The following is a 23,859-nucleotide window of genomic DNA, read 5'->3' as shown; positions in this document are numbered from 1 at the left end:
ACTTAAGTAGGTACTTTATTACCTGTGTCTTTATCCAAAAGATGTCCCCAAGGACTTGTATTGAACATCAATTAAAAATCAAATTCCTTAATAAAGCCTTGTCTAAGTACAAGTCTACTTCCATTCAACTTAATCACTATCATCTCAAACATGTCTAACTGCATAATAAATCATCAAATAGACTCATCACTATTTTGAATATAATTTGAGAAATCCATTTTGCTCAAGTATGCCCATTTTTTTATTAAAAAAACAGATGAAAAACAACTAGCTCGGACTCACCAGGATATACTTTTGTTGCCTCAACAACAATATCAACAATAACAACAGCTTTCATAAACCAACCAAAATTTTTCTGAACATTTATTAAAATTCCGAGTCCTCTTTATATCAATCACAAGTAATTGCTGGAGGAAAAGATCAGTATCAAGACTCGGTCGAGAGCGGTCTGGAATAATAAGTAAGTTGACATTACCCTTCTCCCTGTGCACACTTTCACCCCAGCAGTAGCACCAGAGAATAACACATATATATTGCAAAACGTGAGAATTCACCATTAATTAGTCCATAATAACTTCAGCCTCTCAGCCTTTTACCTTTTTACCTCTCAAGACCTATTGCCCTTTCCATCACAAAGTTCTCTCTCTTTATCACTTACTGTTGGTCATCAATTTGGCTCCATAAATTCATACCAACTTCTTTTTTGTTGTCAAAAAACTTATCTGACAGAATCTGACAGTTTTATCTTTGGAGAAATTTCATCAAGAATAATTCATTATTTACAGGGCGATAGACATCTGATCCTTTGGAAAAGTGTTTCCTCTTTTATACCAGTGAGTCTTTCAATCTACTCTTATATTTTTTCTTTTATGAACTGGGAGGAGATCTAAGGGAGAAGTTTGTAATATGGTTCTTTTATCCCATTATCTACTTCCAGTCAAAGGAATCATCTGCGTAGGGATATGAATTTTTTTCACTTCATTTCCCCAAATATGTTGGTAGACAGCTATGAGAATACTACAGGAAGAGGGATTCTAACAAATGCGCGCCATTAGGAATCTTCGTGATGTCTCCCCACAATAACACCCCGAGACCTCAGAAATCTGAAAATCTTCCAGAGCATCTCCAAGGAGAACCTAACTCACCGCGAGTAAGCGCTCCCAAGAGGCCCAGACTTTCCCCCTGGACCTCTGGAGAAATTGAACAGCCTCTCAAAATCAGCACAACGCCTGGAGAGATTGGTTCAGAAACGAAATTTAGCCCTGGTCATGCACCAGGCTATTTGCAATGGAAAAGAGCCCCCGCTGCCGATCTAGCCAATGAGACTGAGGTAGAGAAGAAAAGCCGAGTAAGTTCATATTCTCCCCTTCTCTTTCCTTATCACCCACTAAGAAACATTAGCTGAACAAAAGACACGCCCCAAAGCGTAAAAGAGGCACTATCTGTATCGATGACGGAACCATTGACCGAAGCCCTGCGATTCTTGGCGAGCCAGATCCCTCAAAACTTGTACTTAGGTTCAAGACCCAAGAAACTGACGAATATACCAATAAACCAATTCAAAGCGATGTCGAATTTCGATACGGGGAGGGTTCAAAAGGTGTTCCAGTGGATTGGAAGGATACCAAATCTTTGAATGCACTTAACAATTGGCGCAATCAAGTTATTCGACGAAGCATTGGCAAAGCATATGATCATAAGGAATTTTGGACTGTACAAGAACAAAAGATTATCACCGAATTAGTTCGGGACTATCTTAATGCCAAAAAAGATATCGACTGGACGCAGATCGCCGATGATTATAACTCCTCAATCGAGAAAATTGAACAGGATAAAGGAATACCTGGTGCTCCCCGGCGATATCATTGCAAGAGCAGCCACAAGACTCCTCGGGAAGCTGTCTGCGTCTCGGTACCTCTCCGTGAGAATCGTAAGATACCCAAACGGCATGACTGGGTCTTACGACAAGAGATGAGCTACTTTCTCGCTTCCGATGCTATTGCAGTAATGGACATGTTGAGAAGCAGTGGCCTTCCCCAGAGAAATGGAATCCACCAGCGGGGACTCTCGGCGGGCAGCGTCGACTGGGGAGGCAGGACGAGGATGGGGCAGCTGCTCGGGAATCTTTTGATGAGCAAGAGTCTTTTGCTTCTTCTACATATGAGACCGATCGCTCTATGGTTGAAGAATCATCAAAATTGGCACCAACTCCTCCAAGTCCTCCTCTTACCCATCCTCGGCCACTTAAACCTCGCCAAATGACTATCCTTCAACATAAAGCAGAGCCATCTCGTAGTCGATACAAGAAGCGCAATGTTTACAGCGAAGAGATTGTTTATGATAGATTATCACCTGATTTGCACCGTTCCTCAACCCATTTTAACCCGAGTCAAGGACCTGGTGATAGACGACAAGCTCTTGATCTTTTGGCTGAGCAGGCTGCAATCATGTATGATCATTTGCCTAAAGAGTCAAAATGGTCAGCTCCAAGACCTGTTGTACCTAGTATCACACCTGCTCTTAGTGCACCTGCACCTGCGCCAATTAGGTTTCGTCTTGTGACTTTTGATCCTAATGTGTCTACTCCCAATACGCCTGTTCGAATGCCAATTGCTCCCATGGTACCTGTTTCTAAATCGCCTATCTTCATGAACCCTGTCTCAGTGTCATCTACTTCTATTGTAGCGAGAGAAAATTCCGTAGAATCCGGCCCTCGCCAAATGACTTTTGCGCAGAGACCAGGTTCTTCAACAAGTCCTCTTAATATAGCTTTCATCCAGCCACGACCACATGTTCCTCGTGTACCTGATTGGGAGATTAATCGTCAACTGAGAGAAAAGGCCGGAGAAGAAATTTCTGAAGCTAACGCCAAGAAAATCTGTACTTCCGAGCCAGCTCCTGAGATTTGAATAAGCCATGTATCTGATTTTTCTCTACCTCAATTATTTTGTTCTCGAACTTTGCTGCATTAGGACAATTTCTAATCAATATAGTCGTTTCTCTGGGTCATTTTTTTGGACTTTGGGCTGAATATTGTGATTGGTTGGTTGTTCATTTGCTTCTTATTCTCCATTTAAGAAGCATTTAGAATAAGTTCTTGCTTTAATTATAGGGTACTTCTTAGATCTTTGGTGCATGGAGGTGAAGATCTTTACACATTTTCCAAGTTAAGGTAGATTTTACGAAGGACTCAACCGCATTTTGTACGATCACAAGCCTGGAATTAAAATTTAGCGTAGAGAATAATTCTAATGGTATTATATACATGGACCTACCTGAACTTGTGATCTAATGTTCTCTTTTCAAGTGGATTATGCAATTCATACAATGAAGACTTCAAGTAATTGCTTGAAGATTATCGCCGAGTTATAAAAGTTCACCGCGGCAATGCGTCGCTCCTGCTACCAAAAACACCAGGGCCAAGAGTTGTGGAAAGAGCAGACGTTGTGAACAATTATCTCCTCTCACATACTCTAACGCGCCTAACTTTGAAATTTTCTCAACTTTCCAATAATTCACAACATAATTGATACATAATTTTCTTCAAGTCATAATTAATGTCGAGTAATCCCCCTCAAGTAGCCGTCCGACCATGGTATTGGTAGATGCAGATGAACCACTGATTCAAATGGATCAATAGGAACTCTTTTCGAGTACAGGTTGAACACTCCTGTACAATTTATTAGTTTATGGTCAATAATTCATTACATCATTTTGATCACAGTGAACTAGTGTTTGCATTACGGAGACATCAAAATCTGTCCAACGGCGATCATTGTTTTTCTGCACAAGGCTTCTCTACCTATAAGACTATTATCACATCGAATCTCTGGACATTGTTCAGTTTGCCTCATCAAAAAGAGTCTGTTCTACTTTAAGGAATCAAGTAAGCTTTCTCTTCAACTTTCACATATGAGTATTCCCGACATACACAACCCTCTAGTCTCGAGAATTAGCCCAAGCAGCTATCACCCTTTGTACCACTTAGATCAAGTTCACGACTTCAGATACATAGCTGACAAAATATAAAAGATATACGATATCAATAGTTAATTTTCTTTGGATTGAGTACGTTGTGCTAAGTTTCATATAGAAATCACACAAATTCACAAATATTCAGCAAAATGAGAGGCCAGAAATACGTACAACTTCTGGATGGCGTCGATATAAAAGACCCAGAAGCAATTCGTCGTGTTGTCAGGCAAGCTGTCACGCTTCCACCAATTGATGAAGTTGCGAGACAAGGAATTAAGGCCTGCGTATCTGGGCCGGTATCGAGTTTACTTGGTACTTCAATCTTGCACCCTACGCTGGTTGAGCAAAAAGCCGCGATCGACATTCAGAAGCTATGGAAGCGTGGCAAAAGATATCCAGTACATATCAAACGCTTAATCCAGGATTGCGATGTGACAAGGGCAGACTTTTTGGTTATTAAAGGGGTACAAGATGCGCGGAAGTACTGTTTACAGGCTCAAGAAGAAGAAAGAAGTAATGAGGAGTATCGAGACCCTCCGAGTCCTGACGCCAACGAGTACCAGGATCTTCCTGACGAGGAGGATGTTCAAAAACTACCCCAAGCACCGAACGATACATACAAACAAGAGAAACGAAAATTCGCCGACCATTTGAGAGAAACAAGCCTTCCGAATAAAAAGCAAAAGAGGAAACAAAGTGTTGAAGAGCAATCTTCTACAAGAAAGACTTCAACCGAAATGCAGAATTTTGAGATGCAGGAGAACCAAATTGAACTTACGCCTTTAAACGAGCCAGCCAAAGATGGCATCAGCAATAGTAGAAAGCAGGCTGGTAAGTACAGATTGGATGTTCATCCACCGAAAGCTTTCTTATTGACCCACCAGTTGAATCAGGCAAGCCCAAGAGCACCCCTGGAACTCGAATGTTGAGTAGTCTAAGAGACCACAACGCAGTTGGTATTACCAAGTCACCGGATAAATCGGCGATTCGTCTAACAAGAAATTCTCGGACGAGAAGTGAGAATCACGGGATTGGTTCAAACGAAATCGTTCCACCCCCTCAAGTCATCTCCCCACAAATTGATTCTCATGAGAGTCAGAATTCAATTAATGCTTTACCAAAAAAACTGGATGATTATGATGAACCTGGGGAGGAAGAAACACCAGCGATTGGTAGAATGAGACAGCGTAAAACTGTGAAACAGCAGCAGGAGCTGATTCTTGACGAAGAAAATAATGCTTACATTTCTGAACCACAAATCACAGGGGTTGTAAAGAAGGGGGGTCATGGAGGCGCTAGACGTGGGCCAGCTTGGGAAAAAAGAAGGATTGAAAAATATAACGGCGCCCAACTCTCCAATCGCGAGAGCCAAGAAGATCAGTTGGGCAATGAGAGTCACCCGATCAGAATAGAAAATAGTTCAGATAATGAAACTGTGGTCCAAGGGCAACTAGACAACCAGAAAGAAGATATCGAGATGGAGGGTATGCAACGAACTACTCGCGATACGTGGTCGGAGTCTGAGTGAAAGATTGTTTGAGCAATTATGAGACGATCTACTTCCTGTTATTGGGACGGAAAGGTCCCCATAAGATTTTGTGGATGGGTTTCGAGTTTCAAGATCCCACGGCTAGAGTGATAGATTGAATGAATGGCTGGCTGGTAACGATAGGATATCAAAGTGAGAAGTTGGTTTTCTGAATGAAAACATACATATTTTATCTCAAGACTTGAATGTAATAAGATAAACATAAATCTTCTACACTCATGATAGAAATTCATTCTGTAACACCCAAGAATGATATGTGAAAAATTGCGAGATTTCAGGAACGTTTATTTCCATAATTCATCTCAGACGTGAAATAATCTTTGTTATGTAGTGATTAAGTAAGTAAGAATCGTATCTAATGCCATTTCATACTTTATAGACGAAGCCACACTGCTAGTTATCGCGATTGACCTGAAATCTAGAGATAGAGCCAATCCAGGTAAAGCGTGACTCTCAATATGACGGCCTAGACTGTCCTATCTAGAAGTAGCTTTTACGAGATGAAACTAGCACCTTTCTATCCATGAAACTCTCCAAAACCTACATAGTTAAGCAACCTTGATAGAATATCCGAATTCGGTTTGGACGTATCTAGACGCGTTGGGAATGAGCGTCTTAAGGTGTAAAATACTAATTTCCTGACGCTTGAAGGTGCAGTAAAGATAGAAACATTAGAAAGTAAGGAGAAGCGTCAGATCAATGGTTAGAAGCGTAAAGGTGAGAGATCATGAATGGATTCACTTTATTAATTCAATAAAAGAAGGTAATTTTCCAAGCATATACTTTGAGAAAAGACAAAGATGAGTTGGTGGATCTCTAAGGGTTCAATCAGATCCGTACGGTTCCAGCCTCAACCAGTATAGAAAGGATGAAATCAAAAGCTAATACGATCATGAAATATGTGTATGACAAACCCATATATCCTCAGGAACAGGAAGCTTAATTAGCCACGAGCTTCTTTGCACAGTATACTACATTGCATTCGACGTAAAACACTTCAGAATTGATATAATCTAGGCCGCTTCGATACGAAGCGATCTGCTGTACCTCCAGGTCACAGACCCCCGTCCACTAGATCAATACAGTCATCTTTACAGCCGGAAATTTATTTTTCAATTTCTTTCCGACGGCACGGTTCAGTTTTTCTAGATTATAATCCACGGTCTTCGCTCTCAACACCAAAACGATAAACAACACTTCGACTACCAAAGATTAAAGGTAATTGCAAATTTCCTTCGACTTGACTTCTCAGTGTTTTGCAAATTAGAGCACTTTTGAGCGAGGCTACCGACGGATTGAAGTTTGATACCCTAGTTTTTGCACATATTTGGATCTTCAAAGTTTACAATTGAAACAAGAAAAGGTTCGTATTTCAAAAGAAGATTCCACCTCACTCCTACGTGCCCATTTCCAGCCCATCATTACAGTGTTAACTCTTAGTCATAATGCATACACTAATTTATTGAAGAAGTGATTCAGATCCTCCATAGTGTGAGATACTTACATAAAATGGCAGAACCGCTTCCTGACCTAGATTATCCTCGCTGGAACAATCCAGTACTAGATCAGAGATACTATCGTTGGAACGAACTTTTTGATACGATGAACTTTGATGACGATAAATCTCTTGGCAAGATTCTTCAAGCTGCTGCGGCAGCGGAGCGATTTCATCCCTTCAATCTCAAGCTCATTGAAGGTACCCACTTGAATGAATTTGAAATGATTGGAGTTCGTGACCTTTCATATGCGTTCAACCGGAATCTTCTCTGTCGTGATATAGTGCGCCACCTTATACTATTCTCTAGATATGACGATAAGATCTTCACTCTTGGAAAAGCAACAAAAATTTGCACGGATATGCTCAAGATCACCAACTTGAGCCCTGTACGCCAGCCAGATATTTATCTCCAGGTTCGTAGAGAATTCTGTCGTTTAGCGCCCGACCTAGAAGATCTTGATGAAGATGAAGCGGAGGCAGAGCTTGATCGCTGGGCACGTTGGGGGTATCTTGAAACACGGAAAGGCACGGGAACTGGAATTAGACAATACACTCAAGGACCGGACGATGAATCAGTATTTTCTGAAAGCATCAACATCAATGTGGAAAATAACTGGGAAGTGTCTTATCAGATGAATGCAGCAGAAGCTGAAACATTTACGGTATTTTATTTTTATTCCAACTAAATGACATCACGCTAATTCGTTCTTCAAAGGCGGCGAAGGCTCTCGTTTCGATGAAAGCACAGGGAAGTGCAAGTGGTCTGGGCATGAACTCTGTTTCAAATCCGCAGAAACAAATTTCTAATAAGAGAAAGCGCGAAGAGCCATATGGTGGGCCAAATAATGAATGAACTCCACCTCACAACGGAACCAATCTCCAACAACTTATCACTACGAAAAACAAAGTTTATCACAGATTTATTCTAATTTAACGAGAATATCCTTTGTTATCACGGATTAAAGATCCAAGTATCTTCAGACGGTCGATCAAGCGGGTAACCTAACAAATCCTCGGAGGTTTTCTGGCAGAGTCGAATAAAAACAGGAAGAAGAAATGCCGGAGAAGCCAACAGAGAAGGGAAACGCATACCATCACTGGCTATTTGACGAGATAAATATTCTGAGCGAAATCTTGGGGGATCGGCTAAGAGAATCTCGTATAGTAAGACGTTCGAAGTCAATCGATTGGGAGTCGGTTACTGAAGGATACAATGATCGCTTTAACGTTTGTTTTCAAGAGAAAGGCGTTCTTATGAGAGATGGAGAAAGTGAACTACGCGAAGGTCGTTCTGCACCAAATAGGACTCGGCAAGAAATCAAAATGATTTCTAGCAATGACCCTCGTTTGAGTAGCATCGTAGCAGAATACAATGATTTGAAGAAGAAAATAGACAATGATATAAGTGAGGATTCAAGTCAGGTAGAAGTCTATGAGGAAGATCAGGTATGGCTTCCAAGATCTACTTCAATGGTCACTGATAGTTTTGTCAACTCCAGAGTCCCCCACGAATGTTCAAATGGAAAGGAGTTAGATATATTGACAACAACGACCGCACAGAGGCAGAAGTTAACAAGCCAGACAAGAGCAAGACCATCATTGAGTACATAAGTCTACTCACTGAGACGGAACAGGAAAATCCCGGAAATTTTAAATTGGGTCGAGTTCTTTTTGAATACAAAGAAAGATTGAGATGGAAGTCACGAGATGATGTTACAGTGCTTAATCAATGGCGTAAACTAATGTTGCACAGAACATCAGGGATTCCCCTAAAAGGAGAAAAAGCAGAGCCCAGTCTTACTTACGCTTGGTCTTGGGATGAAAGGCACAGACTCGCGAACATACTCACAAAGCGAACGAGCATAAATAGTCTTCGTAAGAAAAATTATTCAGGAGTGGACTTTTCGTCGGTCTTTGAGGAATTTAACGACACTCTCAATATTTATCGAAGCGAAACCCAAATTAAAAGGTTCGCTGAAAAAAACAATCTCTCAAAGTTCACAGATGACTACATCGAGGAAGAAAACAAGAGAAGGATAGATAGTGCGAATGATACCGCATCTGCGTTTGCGTCGAAGAGGCCAAGAATTTCCTCTTCCGGCAGTAGTCAGTAACACCGATTCCAACGCATTCCATTATCAAGATATTTGGAGTCATGTCTGCTGTTTTTACGAAATATTATCGTTTAGAGATCGTCTTTCAGTTAGTGATTCCGTTTGGACTCAATTGTTTTTCATTTCTGATGAGGCGGCAAGAGACTGTCACGTGAGGCTAGGTGTGGATTCTCAGGGACAAAAATTGATGGCCTTGCATTCTTACTGATGAGTTTCTGAAAATTTGAGATTGGAGAAAATTTGGAATTATCAGGTTCTGATTCAGCGTTCAGATTGATAAAGCTTCCATATCATGTGCCATGATTCCATCAATTAAACGTGACTGAATGAACTTGTGATATACTGAAAGGGATTTTATGATATCATTAAATCACCGAGATCGTTAAAACTACCCAGTCTTATTAAAATAAAATAGATGCTATGTATTAATGAGTTTGAGGTTCTGGGATGTTCTGCAGATGGTCTTGTCTATTATCCTCCGTTATTTCTGGTTATGAGTATCTCTTCATCCCTCTACCGCTCCTCGTGCGAATCACATGAATCTTCCACCACTACTCCAGCTGTAGTCCCTCGCTCTTATATATATACTTACTTTAAACAAGAGACGAAAATCTATTTAACCATGACAAAAAGCCATCTTTGATCCATTCTTGGTAGCCATCCTTCAAAACCTGGACCCAGTCCTCTTGAGCTTTGGGATTGAGCAACTAAACGAAAATTTCTTCAAATTTAAAACTGTAATTGTGTTAATATGTCTCCATGAATCTGCATTATACTCTTGATAGTCCCGTGAGAACTTGAGTTGACAAAGTCGAGGGATCTGATGTAGACGCGTCGCGTAAAAGAATTGCGTACGCATGATATACAATGGTGGTGTAGATGATAAGAAGATTTGGGTTCTTTGGGGACGAGACATGGTCATCTTTATCTGATTTTGCAGCCCAGCAGGAAAATGTATTGAACTACTTGGATGATTCACAGATTGGGTGCTTGCATCTATGATACATGTTTTCGAGGTATGTCAAAAGTTCTGAGTAGTTCTTGCTCACATCATAGTAGATAAAGCTTTATGCACGTGAGAGTGATGGAACCTCGAGCTTGAGTATGATTTGAAAGAATGAGGAGAGTTAATAGCTGTATCAATTCTCAGAAAAGAAGAAACTTCACGATATATTTGAAAGCTGACGGTTGTGATTGCCTTATTGTGAATTTAATCTCCCATAGTTTATCTTATTGATACAACTGGAGTAAGAAAAGTGCTAGCCACTGTGCAAAACAAGCCAATTTTTACCAGTGTTTTCCCATTGTAACTGCTCTTGTACGTGTCTATAGAATGATCCCCTAATCTGCCAGTGATATCGATCGATTTCCAATAACCTAGAAAACGTACGGCATAATTTTCGTTGAAGTTTACCCGATACCGAAGTTACAAAAAACACCAGGCATTTTCTCAGAAGATTAAACCCTTACTTGGGGCCAAGTCAAGAAACTCAGAGATTATACTGGACTCCAATCTCCCGGCTCGGCAAGTCGAAAGATTCCTCAATCATCTTAAAAATCACGAACCAGTTTTTAACGTGCGTATCTTGATGGCGTCGCTGTTGCTTTGGTGTCAAGCTCTTGAGCCTTTCAAGATTGACAGGAAGATACTCTATTGGTCCATGACGAGTGGATAGATTCTGGCGGCGGCCATTTGCAAGTCTTGGTGTTACGTGGCGTGCTGCTCTGCGTTTCTGAGCACGAAATTTCTTGATCTCTCTTCCACGGGTGATCATTGTGATGAATTCTTTATCTAGATCTATTTTGTGGTGTACAGGCTCTCTGATTTCATTCGGCCTCGAGTTTTGGGCAATCTGCGGCTTTTGAAGCTGCTCTATCGCTGCCCTGGAAATACTTGGCTTTCTGACAATTGCATTCTCGAGAAGCTGACTTCTAACATCCTTTGTGCGTTCTGCTTTTCCCAAGTCTCTGGGCGTGTATTTTCGAATCTTCTCTCGTCTCCAGTCGTTCAAGAGAAAAATGTCGCTCGCATCGTTCCAGTCGAATGGCTCTCCATTACCGTAACCTCGATCGTAATATACCTCTCTACCCAGGCCAGCTTCCGTCACACTGAGCAATGCAATTCGCATTTTGGTTGGTTCCTGGGATCCGATTACTGCTGGTTTCAGGTCTTGTTTTGGCTTGAGCATCCAATCGCGCTTTCCGCCGAGCTTGCTTCGAAGGGGAGGTGGGAGTGATAGATTCATCTGAAAAAGGATCTTGAAGAGTGGGAGAATTTTCTGTTATTCGAGTGCCCAAGTAGATTTTCAAGGGTCGGTGCTTTTAGGAGACTAAATTGAGAGTTATTATTCGTCTAAGTACTGTTGAAGGAGGATATGGATAATCTTATACCAAAGGGAATTTACCTTGATTAGATGTGGATATTGGTATCTGCCTTTGACAATATTTGAGGTTATACAGACAAAGAAGAAGCTCGGAGCCCTCGTAAATTAAGGAAAGAGGCTGTAAAACCTCGGTTTTACTTCGGATGAGCTGATTGTTAATTGAATATAAGAATTAGCATGTAAATCACGTGCACATGTGACGTGATTCGGCTCTCATTAGACGAGCACCCCTGAATGACCATAACAGTATCATCGATATTGCCTATCTAGATTAAATTACATCAGACTACAGTGGTACTATAATTTGTGGCTCTATGATAGATGATATCGAAGAGGGCCTGATAATTCAACAATGACGCAATGTACATTTAGTACTCGTTTGAAATATCATGGAAGATTGTTCAAGTTCCTAAAATCGATCACAATACTAATAGATAAAATTTAGCTTCTTTTGAGAGTAATATTTTGTAAAAACCTACTATAAATATTAGACAGTTCTGGATTTTAGGATGATCATAAGCAAGCCACACCAACTCTGTATAACGATAAAGCGATAGAGCTCTTTGATCTTTCGCCGCTCGAACTGATTCTATGTGACGAAATCAGTAATTCATCAAGCAAGAATAGAGGGAATAGAATTATTTCACAAAGAATTTCAGCATGTTTCAGTTTCTAGCAATTTACTTTTTAGCTGATTCAATCATTCGAGTGTCTAGAGTAACTTCCGTTCATTGTCACGGAGAATTCGAGCTGGTTTTATCCCGGAATAGAAACAACCATAGACTTTCTGTGAATAATTTCAAATTCAATAAATATTACTCTTGACTCTATAGAGTACAACAGTTCTCCGAGCGAAGACTTTTCATAGTATTTGAGGTTGTAGTTCTCACTATGAACTCACACTGCGTTTGTATCAGCGATGTGATCTATGCAGTTGGTTTTTGTCACTAGAATATCATGATATAGATTTTGCACTGCAAAATACGCACTATCTGAGCTGCTAGATGGAGCTAGTAATCTATGATTCCAAAAATTACGTGCTTACGTTACACGATGCTTTGTTTAAATTAGAAGAATAGTAGACATATATGACATTCTGCAAAAACTTTGGCCTACCAGACGGGTTAATGAATTGTTTATGGCTATTTCAGGGTTACCTTTGAACGTTGAAGATGGTGGTTGGATTGATGATATGGCTGCAGCGATTTGATCAGTATTCCAGTTAAGAAAGAGAATCATTTATTTTCAAACGAAAACTTGCGGCCAGAAGAAACGTAATAGGACAATATCTCAAATCGAGAGTAAAATCTCGACAAGAGGTATTTATCTTCCTAATTCTCACTTGTTTTTCAGTAAGGAAACTATTATACACGCTTCAAAAAGCTGCAAAGTCAATATTTGGGAGACACCTAGAAGTCGTTAAGAGCATTATAGATCTTCTATTGTTGCTCCTCCAAGGTTATATTAAACAAAGCTGGCTGTGCAACTATCAACTCTATATTAAATCTTTCTCTAATCCATATCGACTGTTCTACGAGATAGGGTAAAGATACATGTAAATACGACCACAAACTCCACGAATCGGCTCTAAAGGCTAAATTGCGGGTAATTTGTTGTTTAGTAATTAAGAGATTAGCATTCATGCACACGTGCCTTGGCAATTTTCTTTTATCAACCTCAGGCATTAAAGTCGCAAAGATCATAAGCAGAGTGCATTAGCTCGGACTTGGCACATCCTTTAATGGTACCGCTAAGCAATGACGAAAAACACTGGATATTGAGCATTCCTTCCTGGGACAAGAGAAGGTAACAACTGAGAGTGAATAGAGACCGCCGGTAGAAGCGAATGAGGAATGTAACAATGCATAGAGACTCATCATATTTGTGGATCACTGTTATGATATCACCGAGCAGGCGTTTCGGAATTTGCTTTTCCACTGCGGAAAATTTCTAGACCACGTGAATTGCATCATCGTAAGCAAGCTGCAGAAACGGAAGTAGTTTTTTAATCGCGAACATAAGTAAATCAAGAGACGAGCATGGAGGAGATGCATATTTCGCGAGGGATATAAATGCATTGCCGTCTGTACCAATCTTCAGTTGCCATTTGAAAGTGTTATAAGTCTGAGTTCTCCTTCTTCGCCGTCTCAATTCTTTGAAAAGAGATACACTTCTACGTATATCCACGTTTCTCAATTTTTATCAAACATGGAAGGCTATAAAATTTCTGCCCCGGTAGATTGTATGAAAACACTGGACACGGGTAATCTGAAAGGAAAGACTGCCGTCATCACAGGAGGTTAGGGGAAAGATTGTTTATCAATAAAATGTGCTGACCAAGTTCAGGTGCAAATGGAATCGGCGAAGCATATACAAGGGCGCTCTCCGCCGCAGGGTAGGTGGCTAGTATCAGAGAGTCATTATGTCCCTAACATGATCAAAATAGCGTCAATGTGTGCATAGGGGATATGGATTACAAAGGTGGTTCGAAGCTAGCATCAGAGCTTGAGCAGTAGGACCCTATACCCTCCCTTTTTCTTCAGATCTTGTGCTGATATCACTTCTTAAGCGCAAAGTTCGTGAATTGTGACGTAACCAGTTGGGAAGATCAGCGTCGTCTTTTCACTGAAGCTGCATCTTTTACGGGAAAGGTAGATTATGTTATCGCCAATGCAGGCATATGTCCTCCTGATGAAGTCTTTACTTTTGCAGGTAAGCAATGAATTATCTATATCTACAAAGCCAGAACCCAGCTAACTAAGATGTGCAGGCAAAAACCAGGTGCCCACGGAACCAAATTTGAAAACAGTTGATGTCAACTTGAAAGGCACATTGTACACTACCAAACTGGCTCTTCACTACTTTGTAGAACAAAACGGAGAAAAACCATCGCCCCAGCAAGAGGATACATGTCTAGTGCTGATCGGATCTGGGGCAGCATTTCTGGACTGCCCTCGAGGACCTGTATACCAGAGCACAAAGTGGGCTGCGAGAGGTATTATGCACTCTCTGCGAAGAACAGCATTCTACCATGGCAGCCGAGTCAATGTCATCTCTCCCTGGTATTCAAATCCCCAATTAAACTGAGACTTCCTGTTGCTAATCTCATGATAGGTACGTCAAGACATCGATATTATCTGCGGAAGCTTTTGCGCACGTGGAGAAGAGCGGGGTACAGTTCGCGGAAGCAGAAGATGCAGCAAGTTCTCTGCTGCGGATCTTGTCTGATAGAACAATTAATGGCAAATCACTTTTCGTTTCCGCTAGAAAATGGGCACCGACAGGGTATCTAGACTTGGACGTTGATGATTACCCTGGGAATGAGCTGATCCAGGAAGTTCAGGTGGATCAGATGAGAGCAGCTCCTGTGGCTGAAGGCTTGTTCCTGCCATAGGGTAGGTTGCGAATCTCGAGATTGTTTCTTGTAATGTATCTTTCATTTTTCTTGATTTGATGAATGACCTTGGAGCCGCGAAAATGATCTGAATATTCCTAGCAAATATTGTACAATGAAGGAACTTCTGGAAGGCGTGCATTCAATGTTTTCAACTAGTCAATGGAGGGAAAATTTAAATTGAATCGTCGTGTTTAGTCTTTTCCCTGATTCAGGAGGGACACGGGCAGCAGTTAATACTCTAAACCAAAGTTAAGAGTGAATTCTTTCGGAAAGCGTAACATCAAAATACAGCTCTTCTTCTCCTCGTTTACCCCTCCAAAGGTTGGTTGAGTGTAAGAGCTCTCGACAACCTCTCAACATCCAAGGCCACTTTTCAACAAATTCTGGGGTGACCTCCCAACTGGATGGATCCCAAGGACTGCCCCAAACGATAAGACCACTTCTTTCAGACGGAGCATGACACACTTCGACCAGATCATGGCAAAGATCGTCGTCATCAAAATCTTCACCCTTTCTTAACATATTATCTCGTAATTCTGGGAAAGGAAACAGGTCCAAATAAGGATGATGGGAGACTTGACGTTGAAGTGCAGTTGGGCAAAGACTGCCTGGGCAGCTCTTGTCACAAACGCGTGATTTGTTCTGGACAAATGGTGAAATTGCATCTGCCGTCAACCAATCATGATTGAATCCCAGAGCAATCATGTTGCTGAACAAAGCACGAAAGACGTTGAACTGAATCAGAGTAAGGAGGAGGTCGGCGCGGGGAGAGCTAGTCATGTATTGACGAGAAATAAAATGCTCAACTTGTCCGATAATATGCTGAACCTGAGGAGGCGTTAGGGCTGATGAAATTAGTAATTTTTTGTAATCATATTCAGTAAATTTCCCAGGAAAAACAGTATCTGTAGACTCCTCGGGTTGGTTTCGTCGTTTGATGACTTCGAGGAGGTTTTTCAGGTGTGAGTCAATTTCCCGCTCCAATGGTTCCGTCTCTTTCGTGATCAAGCTTGCGGGGGCTGATTGCATGCTCAATAATTTTTGCCGTCTCCCTAGAAAACATGAGAATTCAAACATGACTTAAAGCAACTCTTTCCACGTTGTTCGGCCGAAGCCAGGATGTAGAAGCACAAGGGAATCTTTTTGGATAGCGAGCTTACGATAAAGTCTTTGATGTAGCCGATTCTGACGTTTCCTTCGCTCAGCAGCATTTGTACTGCCTGTCCAATCATCTTCTGCGAGACGTACTTCTGCTTGCTGTGGCATCCGTCCTAACAACACGCTTCCGGCCAGCTCTCTGCCTTCTTCTGGACGTCTTGTATTATATTCCATTTTGGGGATGCAGAACTCCTTTACAAATAGGGAGATTGAATTTTTTGAAATTGAGCAATCAAGTTTGTTAAGAAACCTGCACCGGCAAACGATTCGACTTGATTTTGGTACTACAATTGATGTTTCGACGACTGGGATAGCCCGTGGCGAGATATCCTTGCGCCTATTCCCCGCTCTTTAGTTTATTATCACGTGATGATTGCTGCGACTGCGGTATGTGCACTGTAATATCACGGTTGATCACTAATCAGATGAATCGACAATTTGAAGGGCTACTAGTACTCATGATCATTATCATTATCGTTACCATTGCCACCGTAACTTTAATATACTAAGATTTATTCAACCCTGGAGTCTTATGTCCCGATTCTTGATTGGTTCTATGATTGAATAGCAGTCTTTCATGACCTTTAGTGAGGTTCGTGTTGATGAAGTCAAGGTAAGGTTTCATCTACCTATCTATCATACCAAGCGTGCCAAGTAGAATTTGGCAGTACTAATGCACATTGCTTACGCCCCACTCCGGAGTGGTCTGCCGGCAGATGGTCTATATTTGATTAGCGAGCAGGCAAGTGAACTTTTGGATGTACGACGTAATCATTGAGTACCTTCAGCAGTACCGAAATACGGATTTGTCACATTGCATATCGTTGCTAACACAGCCTCAAACTCGGCGTGAAAGTTACTATCCCCTTCTCTGGGAATGTAAATTGGAGTTTTCAGGGGAAATTACCCAGGGGGATAGTAATAGTTCTTTACCATCAGGTACGCTGAGGTCTATCAACTCTCAATCTGATTTGTGTGAACCATACGCGAATTTTCCAAAGCATGAGGTCACTGCTAGTCCAGATTAGTTCATCCTGATCTTCAAATGAACACACACATGTCTCAAAAGCTTTAGCTACAGCGGCGGCCAGCCAAAGCTCTACACTATATCTATCTATGTAAACACGTAAATCGAATGGGATCAATAATTCGGGGGGTTAAATTGACAGGTATGCGAGATAGGGTTATTCTCGGAGCTTGTTATAAATTAAACGTTTCTTGGCAAGAGAGCAACACAACCGGCTCTAGGCATTATCAATCCACAAATGAAGGTAACAGCCAATTGCATTTGTGTCTTGGGTAGTTAAAGGCTAATAGCAACACGCGTCCTGCAGTACCTCGTAGAGGCAGTGTATCTTTAATTCCTTGAGAACCCCTCTCAATATTGCATGAAATTACTCATGACGTAACATACATCAAGCAAGCTATGGCAGTGCAAGGCTTCATGACTGACTGAGCTCATTAACTATAAGACCAGCGACATGCCTCTTCGTTGGAGGCTATCTTGCCACTCACATTCACAGGAAGCTTCATTCTCAGATACATTTCGCAGAAAACAGCATCATCATGAAGGCAGTCGTCAGTTTTGCCGCACTCGGCATCACTGTTGCAAACATTTCACTAGCGATGGCACAGAACATGTCTTATGGAGCCGACAACTGGTACCGCAGCGATCAGGTGACGGTTCAGCCGATCACCTTCCTGACCCAATTTCGAACTTCTGTTGCAGGGAACATCTTTATTCGCAACGATCTTGCTCGCAACAACAATCAGACCGCCAGTACGCCAGCCATTGTTGTCGGTCATCCAATGGGTGCGGTGAAGGAGCAAAGTGCCAATCTCTATGCCACGAAGATGGCTGAGCAGGGCTTTGTAACCATCTCGCTCGATCTCCCATTCTGGGGCTCTAGCGAGGGCGAACCAATGAACACTGTGTCGGCAGACTTCTACGCTGAGGCTTACAGTGCGGCAGTGGACTATCTGGGCACACAGGCTTTTGTTGATCGCGAGCGGATCGGCGCTCTTGGGGTCTGTGGCAGCGGTTCTTTCGTAATCAGTGCTGCCAAAATCGATTCCCGCATCAGGGCCATCGCCACAGCAAGTATGTACGACATGGGCTCAGTCTCCCGTAATGGGCTGCGTCATGCCCAGACCCTTGAGCAGCGCAAAGAAATGATTGTACATGCATCGCAGCAGCGTTGGGCTGAGGTCGACGGTGCAGAAGTTGCGGTCACTGGCGGTACCCCAAATGTTCTCACCAATGAGTCAACCCCCATTGACCGCGAGTTCTACGATTACTATCGCACCTCACGTGGTGAGTTCACCCCACCCACTACTACGCCAAACCTCACCACACACCCCACTGTCGCAAGCCAAACCAAGTTCTTGAACTTCTATCCTTTCAACGATATCGAAACCATTTCCCCACGCCCAATGCTCTTCATCTCGGGAGACCAGGCACACTCTCGCGAGTTCAGCGAGGATGCTTATGAGCGTGCTGGCTCACCAAAGGAGTTGGTCTGGATTCCGGGCGCCGGACATGTTGATCTCTACGATCGCGTTGAGCTGATTCCCTTCGACAAGCTCACCGAATTCTTTACACAAAATCTTGCCGCAAACTGAGCCGCTGGGAAACGGTTATATCTGCCCTAGTCATATGAGGTCAGAATACGTATGAGGATGAATTAAACGGGGTGTGTGAGTATCTTTATCGATGCAGAAGCGAATGAATTGGAGGGGTATCGCTGGGATGTGCGTAAAAGCTGGTTTGTAGCATCGTTGAAGTTTTAGCTAGTAGAATATTCATTTCTTTTCAAGAGTAATATTGGGCCCTTGCATTACTTTACCAGCTTTACAATGAACACATTTAGTCTTAAAATTGCCTTTATTGCCACATCGTAATATTTTCCTATATCTACACATTTCTTATTTTGTCTTAGTACATGACCCCCTAAAAGGTCATGAATATCTATGCCCTGAACATAATAGAATCTTAGCATTTTTAAGAGCTTTACTCGCATGACAGTTGCTTATCAAGCTCAAAGAGAGACGGGAGGGAGAACTTCAGAGCCCTCGTAGTATCTAAGTTTCAGAACTTACGGGAATGCCTTCTTTGGTGGCACTAAGATCAAATCATGTTTAATCAGCACTCGACGAAGGACAAGCATCCCATACCCTCGATCTCTGTTTTGTCATTCCCATCCATTAGATTAATATGATCGAATTTCTGATCCATCCATTCAAGAAAAGCATTTACCTTACTTTATTTAATGTATGATTAGATGAGACAATATAAATAATCTTATGATATGCATAATAATTATTCAACAAATAACAGACTCAATCCTAGACTGATACAACGAAAGTACTACTAACCTTCTACTAGCTATTGATCACGACGCTTTCTCGACACTGATAATGCTTACAGTTGGCGTCAAGAAAGTTCATCAGATCTATCCGACGGTCATAAAACCTGAGAAAATGATTACGATGATGGCTTTTTATTACATCCATTAAGAAGAACCTTTATCAAAAGAAACCGATGGCCTCGTGTGAGTTTGTCGATAATAGAACCTATCACGGAGTGCGTAGCTGAATCCTGGAGTGATGAAGAAATCATATCCTGATTAGGCTTTTAGAATTGATAGAATAAGCCAAAAGACAATAAATGATCTTGGGACCAATTCCCGAGTTTTCAGTCCAACTTCACCATAGGCATCTCCAACATCATTTTCCCTTCGCCCCTAAAATGGAGATTGAAATTCGCTATTTATGTAAACCATGAAGATCAAAACTCTTTGCCATTTTTCTCTCAAAGAAAATGGTATCAGACCATGAACAATTTTTTTCGAAAAAGACTCCAGCTATTCATGAAATGTTCCAAGAAGTAGAATTATTTGTGAACGCCACATAATTTTCGTCGATTCGTCAACAATGAGCTTCAGGTTTCTGCAGCTCAGAGTTTTAAATTGAGAAGCCGGAATCAGCTGTAATCAGCATACCGGGACCATATAGGTCGTGAAGAGCCAATTCATTGTTTGGAGTCCGATTCGTAGCTGTGACTTATATCACGCGCCTACGTGATATCTCGTCATGTTTGCCCTAGTTCAATAAGACTAGCTCAAATTAAGCGATAATTTAGTATTCAGGAGACCAACAAATCCCTTGAGGATTTATCAAGCCTCTCAGAACCTGCAGCATGACGTTCTGTTTGTTCCTTCCGAACAACACTCACAACGCCCGCGCATTGAACATTATAGTATAAGGCCGAGCACTCAATGAGAGCGAACAGCATTCAGTGGGGGAATGAACTCACTATTGATGCTATTACTACTAAGGATTGATATTGTAAAGACGTATTTCAAAAGAGAGTTTTGAACAATTTCATTCAAGAATGACATACGAAAATTTAGAATTCAATGGTATAATCTGAAAGGTTTCAGACAACTATTATGGTTGTTCTAGGCTCTATTCTTCTTGATATACGTTATCGCCTAAGATACTTGAGTAAATATTAATATCATATTTTATTATAGATCCAAATATAACCATACTTTCGACTCTGATTATGAGCGAGAAGAATTTGACTTGCATTATAATCTTGTAATAAAACTTATAATTCCAATATTATCTTTTCCTCAAACGAAGTTACATTGTATAGATTTATGAAAACTAGAAGAAATATATACTATGAGCTAGTAAGCTTTAAGAATTAAAACATATCATAAACTCTACTACTTTAGATAGAAGTTAAAGTCTGAGAAGCTGAGATGAGTTTTAATAGACATCAAGATTAGTATGAACTTCGACTTGTAATTAGATAAGAGCAATCTAATTTTACAATGAGATTACGTATGATAAGTTAGGAATAGTGTGATTTGATTCCATCCTCAAACGAAATGAGAACCTATAGACTCAAGATAATAACTAGAATAAGATATCAGAGGCTTATAAACCTATAAGAATAAGAAATAGTTCAAATTCTGATTCAAAATAGTAGGTTATGATTTATACAGTTGAAATTAGTACAAACATATTTCGAAATGAATGTGAATTTTATATCTTTGAAAAATTAAATAATCTTATTGAACAGATGAATTATATATAATGAGGTTTGTTCTCTATTTAGGATCTTCGGAGGACTTCTTCTTGGAGAGAAAAGACCGGAAAAGACCGGACTAGTGCTGGAAAACTGTCAGAAAAAAAGATTCACCTCAAGGAATTTTATGAAATTGCACTACTTTAGAAGGTTGTTTAATGAAGAATGAAATTGATTCTATGAATGCTCTAAGTTCTTATCTCTTTGAATATCTATCATTATAACAGATTAATCATATCAGAGCGTTAAGAAATAGTCTTTTGATTCAAATTGGGTGTTGTTCCTACCTCAAAAGTCGGATAATGAGGGGTTCTTTGATACTAGAAAGTGATTACGAGACATCTTGATGATAATTTTCGAATTTCTAATGCAGCGTTTGTTATTTCCTAGTACTAATGCTCATAATCCCTACGCTAATTCTCTTAAAACCGCGAATGAGTCTCAAAAATTCTCAAACCACTCCTCAAATAACTATAAATCTTCAGAAATGGGCTTTAAAGCATCAATATCAGCTTCATCCGGCTCCTTATCCCCATTCTCGTCATCTGAGGTACGTTCCGAGTCACTGACATCAGTGTTACAATCTACAAAAGTTGGAATCTTTCCACGGTGTCTCCTGACCACCTCCTTAATTTTCTCGTGAATCTCAGGCCAGTAGTAGATAATGTTCTGTATCTCAGAGCTTGAGCGCTTTGGAAAGTAGCCTTCGGTCTTAGTATAACCACCCCCCCTGATTGCTGGAACACCGTCAATGGTGAGAGTACGCGAGGTTAACCGTGCCATAGGCAATCCGGGAAGCCTCTCACGTCTATAAAACTCCTCATTTTGAACGTCTGCGATAAGCTGCCAATCATTATCATCTAAACTGGCCATCTTTTCCTGCACTCCTTCTATTATATGTGCTTCTAGAAATGCTCTCTCCCACTCTGTCCATTTATCAGCCTTTGGCTTAGGTGGAGGAGGAGCAGAATAGATTCTCTTCTTTACCGCAGGAGGGAAGCTGCCAGGAAGTCTGCGACGTAGGATAGAATTTGCCCACTCGTTGAGCTTTGCGACAGTGACCTTTCCATTTTGACCTTTTCTCCAGCTCCGTATATTTCCCGCATATTTGTACTCCCAAATCTGACCATCTTCCGCTACAAGCTTGACGGTGGCTGTAACTATCTTGGTGAAGGGGTCAAGCATCACAGCAGCATTTCTGACAAGACTGAATGTAGCTTCACGCTCTGGACGCGGTGTGTTTATCTGTTCCTTGAGAGCGACCGGTACCTAAGAAGAAAGAAGTTAGTTATTGAGAAGTAGGAGCATTAATCATAAATTACTTACAGCATATGATGGAACAGGGTTTATTTCTGGAGGACTAGGAGCAATTGAACGCGATAGTGGGGGCTGCATAGTGTTAGAGTCCGTATTCTCGGTCCTCGAATCTATTGGTCGTCTTCGCTTTGTTTCTGGTTGCTTCTACAGGTTAGCTTGTGGTTGGATGAAGAATAAACGTAGTACATACAGAAATTAAAGCACCCCAAGGGCCTTGTGCAGCATTACTTGATCCAACAGCTATGCTACCCAATGCTTGCAAGTCTACTGATACATCCATGCCTCCCATGTATGAATCTCCTTGAGAGGACCTTTGATTTGCGGGGTCAGATCGCTGGATTAAGGAGCGATTAGCAGCGTTAGATTGCATTTTACCACGCTTTCTTGGGTTGGGGGACATCGGGGTTGGGTAGAATGAAGCATTTTGGGGATTAAGTGCCTCGGTAAGCGGATTGTAGCTGATAGGACCTGTGTAGTGGAAGTTTCCAGAAGGCGCTTGAACGCGGTCTGTCATAGTCTGATCAGCTATTCGACCAGAAAATGAAGCTTGTTTTGGTGGTAATTGCGCTCTTGCCGGGTGATCAAGGCCTGCTGTATTATTATTGCGAGTCCGAGACAATGGCTGCGTGCTCTCAGCATTCGTTCTTCTCAGGTAAGACTCTGGCATCTGAACTTGATCAAATATCGGAGCAGGTATAGGATTGGTAGACAGTCTTTGATGTCCTCGAGGATTTATAGGACCAAGGTATTGGCTGAGAGCTGCCGCATAAGCGGGACTGGAGCCTCTTCTTGCTTCCAGGAGTTGTGATGGTATTCGCGAAGTAATGGGGGCTCTTCGATGAGGTTGACTTCCAATTAGCCCACCTCGTTGTGGCCTTCGTTCTCTAGCAAGAGGCATTGGAGCTTCTAGATTCTGCATGGAGCCTGGGTCGTTGCTTTCGATAGATGGTAGTGGATCGTCTGGGTTTGGAACGGGTCTTGGGGGCATCCCGTCGTCATTTCTATGATTTTTGTCTTCCATTACGCAAGCAGGTATATTATTTGTAGTCGCAAGAGATATCGAAGAGATAGAGGTGATATCGATAGGCAGTATTCTATACGAAAACTATGCAATGTGGCAAAGCAAAGATGTCTGATAGGATAATCTTTGTTAAATATAATTATTAATAGAGAGGTGAAGGGATTCGATTAAGAGCAGTTCCGGCGGATGCACGATTATTCAACGTTAAATAAATGGCAGAAGTATTAATCATAAATTTCCAAGGCTACGGAAGAGATTTCTAGCGCATTTTTTTATATTTTGTGGCGTGATTGATTCAACATATCAGTCATACAAGGCTACTTGATACGGCTCAACATTCATATAATA

General features: G+C 41.3%; 9 protein-coding genes across 14 annotated transcripts; 6 read left to right on the top strand and 3 right to left on the bottom strand.

Moving 5' to 3' along the window:
* Positions 1–400: 400 nt before the first annotated feature.
* Positions 401–3,009, top strand: BCIN_02g05430 (hypothetical protein). Its single transcript, XM_024691386.1, has 4 exons — positions 401–460; positions 740–833; positions 1,056–1,348; positions 1,402–3,009. The coding sequence occupies exons 3-4, from the start codon at positions 1,067–1,069 to the stop codon at positions 2,260–2,262; spliced, it is 1,143 nt and encodes a 380-aa protein (XP_024547156.1). The 5' UTR covers positions 401–460; positions 740–833; positions 1,056–1,066; the 3' UTR covers positions 2,263–3,009.
* A 519-nt stretch (positions 3,010–3,528) lies between these two features.
* On the top strand, positions 3,529–5,770 carry BCIN_02g05420 (hypothetical protein). 4 transcript variants are annotated; one of them, XM_024691385.1, is made up of 3 exons: positions 3,529–3,886; positions 4,094–4,806; positions 4,869–5,770. In XM_024691385.1, the coding sequence occupies exons 2-3, from the start codon at positions 4,125–4,127 to the stop codon at positions 5,501–5,503; spliced, it is 1,317 nt and encodes a 438-aa protein (XP_024547154.1). In that variant the 5' UTR covers positions 3,529–3,886; positions 4,094–4,124; the 3' UTR covers positions 5,504–5,770. The 4 variants fall into 4 exon arrangements, with proteins under 4 accessions (XP_024547154.1, XP_024547152.1, XP_024547155.1 ...); XM_024691384.1 differs by having other exon boundaries at positions 4,860–5,770; XM_024691383.1 differs by having other exon boundaries at positions 4,033–4,806.
* Positions 5,771–6,734: 964 nt separating this feature from the next.
* BCIN_02g05410 (hypothetical protein) lies at positions 6,735–7,915 on the top strand. Its single transcript, XM_024691381.1, has 3 exons — positions 6,735–6,887; positions 6,993–7,684; positions 7,738–7,915. The coding sequence occupies exons 2-3, from the start codon at positions 7,034–7,036 to the stop codon at positions 7,873–7,875; spliced, it is 789 nt and encodes a 262-aa protein (XP_024547151.1). The 5' UTR covers positions 6,735–6,887; positions 6,993–7,033; the 3' UTR covers positions 7,876–7,915.
* Positions 7,916–7,929: 14 nt separating this feature from the next.
* On the top strand, positions 7,930–9,400 carry BCIN_02g05400 (hypothetical protein). The gene is made up of 2 exons (XM_024691380.1): positions 7,930–8,468; positions 8,522–9,400. The coding sequence occupies exons 1-2, from the start codon at positions 8,079–8,081 to the stop codon at positions 9,134–9,136; spliced, it is 1,005 nt and encodes a 334-aa protein (XP_024547150.1). The 5' UTR covers positions 7,930–8,078; the 3' UTR covers positions 9,137–9,400.
* Positions 9,401–10,325: 925 nt separating this feature from the next.
* Positions 10,326–11,577, bottom strand: BCIN_02g05390 (hypothetical protein). The gene is made up of 2 exons (XM_024691379.1): positions 11,542–11,577; positions 10,326–11,466 (listed from the first exon to the last, which is right to left on the bottom strand). The coding sequence occupies exon 2, from the start codon at positions 11,380–11,382 to the stop codon at positions 10,627–10,629; it is 756 nt and encodes a 251-aa protein (XP_024547149.1). The 5' UTR covers positions 11,383–11,466; positions 11,542–11,577; the 3' UTR covers positions 10,326–10,626.
* A 1,758-nt stretch (positions 11,578–13,335) lies between these two features.
* Positions 13,336–15,055, top strand: BCIN_02g05380 (hypothetical protein). 3 transcript variants are annotated; one of them, XM_001552714.2, is made up of 6 exons: positions 13,336–13,819; positions 13,867–13,915; positions 13,967–14,032; positions 14,090–14,232; positions 14,291–14,582; positions 14,635–15,055. In XM_001552714.2, exons 1-6 carry the CDS (start codon positions 13,729–13,731, stop codon positions 14,912–14,914), a joined length of 921 nt encoding a protein of 306 aa, XP_001552764.1. In that variant the 5' UTR covers positions 13,336–13,728; the 3' UTR covers positions 14,915–15,055. The 3 variants fall into 3 exon arrangements, with proteins under 3 accessions (XP_001552764.1, XP_024547148.1, XP_024547147.1); XM_024691378.1 differs by having other exon boundaries at positions 14,302–15,055; XM_024691377.1 differs by having other exon boundaries at positions 14,291–15,055.
* A 5-nt stretch (positions 15,056–15,060) lies between these two features.
* Positions 15,061–16,363, bottom strand: BCIN_02g05370 (hypothetical protein). Its single transcript, XM_024691376.1, has 2 exons — positions 16,078–16,363; positions 15,061–15,969 (listed from the first exon to the last, which is right to left on the bottom strand). Exons 1-2 carry the CDS (start codon positions 16,247–16,249, stop codon positions 15,167–15,169), a joined length of 975 nt encoding a protein of 324 aa, XP_024547146.1. The 5' UTR covers positions 16,250–16,363; the 3' UTR covers positions 15,061–15,166.
* Positions 16,364–17,546: 1,183 nt separating this feature from the next.
* On the top strand, positions 17,547–18,923 carry BCIN_02g05360 (hypothetical protein). The gene has a single exon (XM_001552716.2). It carries the CDS (start codon positions 17,642–17,644, stop codon positions 18,695–18,697), a length of 1,056 nt encoding a protein of 351 aa, XP_001552766.1. The 5' UTR covers positions 17,547–17,641; the 3' UTR covers positions 18,698–18,923.
* Positions 18,924–21,550: 2,627 nt separating this feature from the next.
* Positions 21,551–23,609, bottom strand: BCIN_02g05350 (hypothetical protein). Its single transcript, XM_024691375.1, has 3 exons — positions 22,681–23,609; positions 22,500–22,631; positions 21,551–22,442 (listed from the first exon to the last, which is right to left on the bottom strand). Exons 1-3 carry the CDS (start codon positions 23,509–23,511, stop codon positions 21,645–21,647), a joined length of 1,761 nt encoding a protein of 586 aa, XP_024547145.1. The 5' UTR covers positions 23,512–23,609; the 3' UTR covers positions 21,551–21,644.
* Positions 23,610–23,859: the final 250 nt, after the last annotated feature.

Source organism: Botrytis cinerea, chromosome 2 (assembly GCF_000143535.2).
Source record: "Botrytis cinerea B05.10 chromosome 2, complete sequence".
NCBI lineage: Eukaryota > Fungi > Ascomycota > Leotiomycetes > Helotiales > Sclerotiniaceae > Botrytis > Botrytis cinerea.
This window is presented reverse-complemented; position numbering and strand designations above follow the sequence as displayed.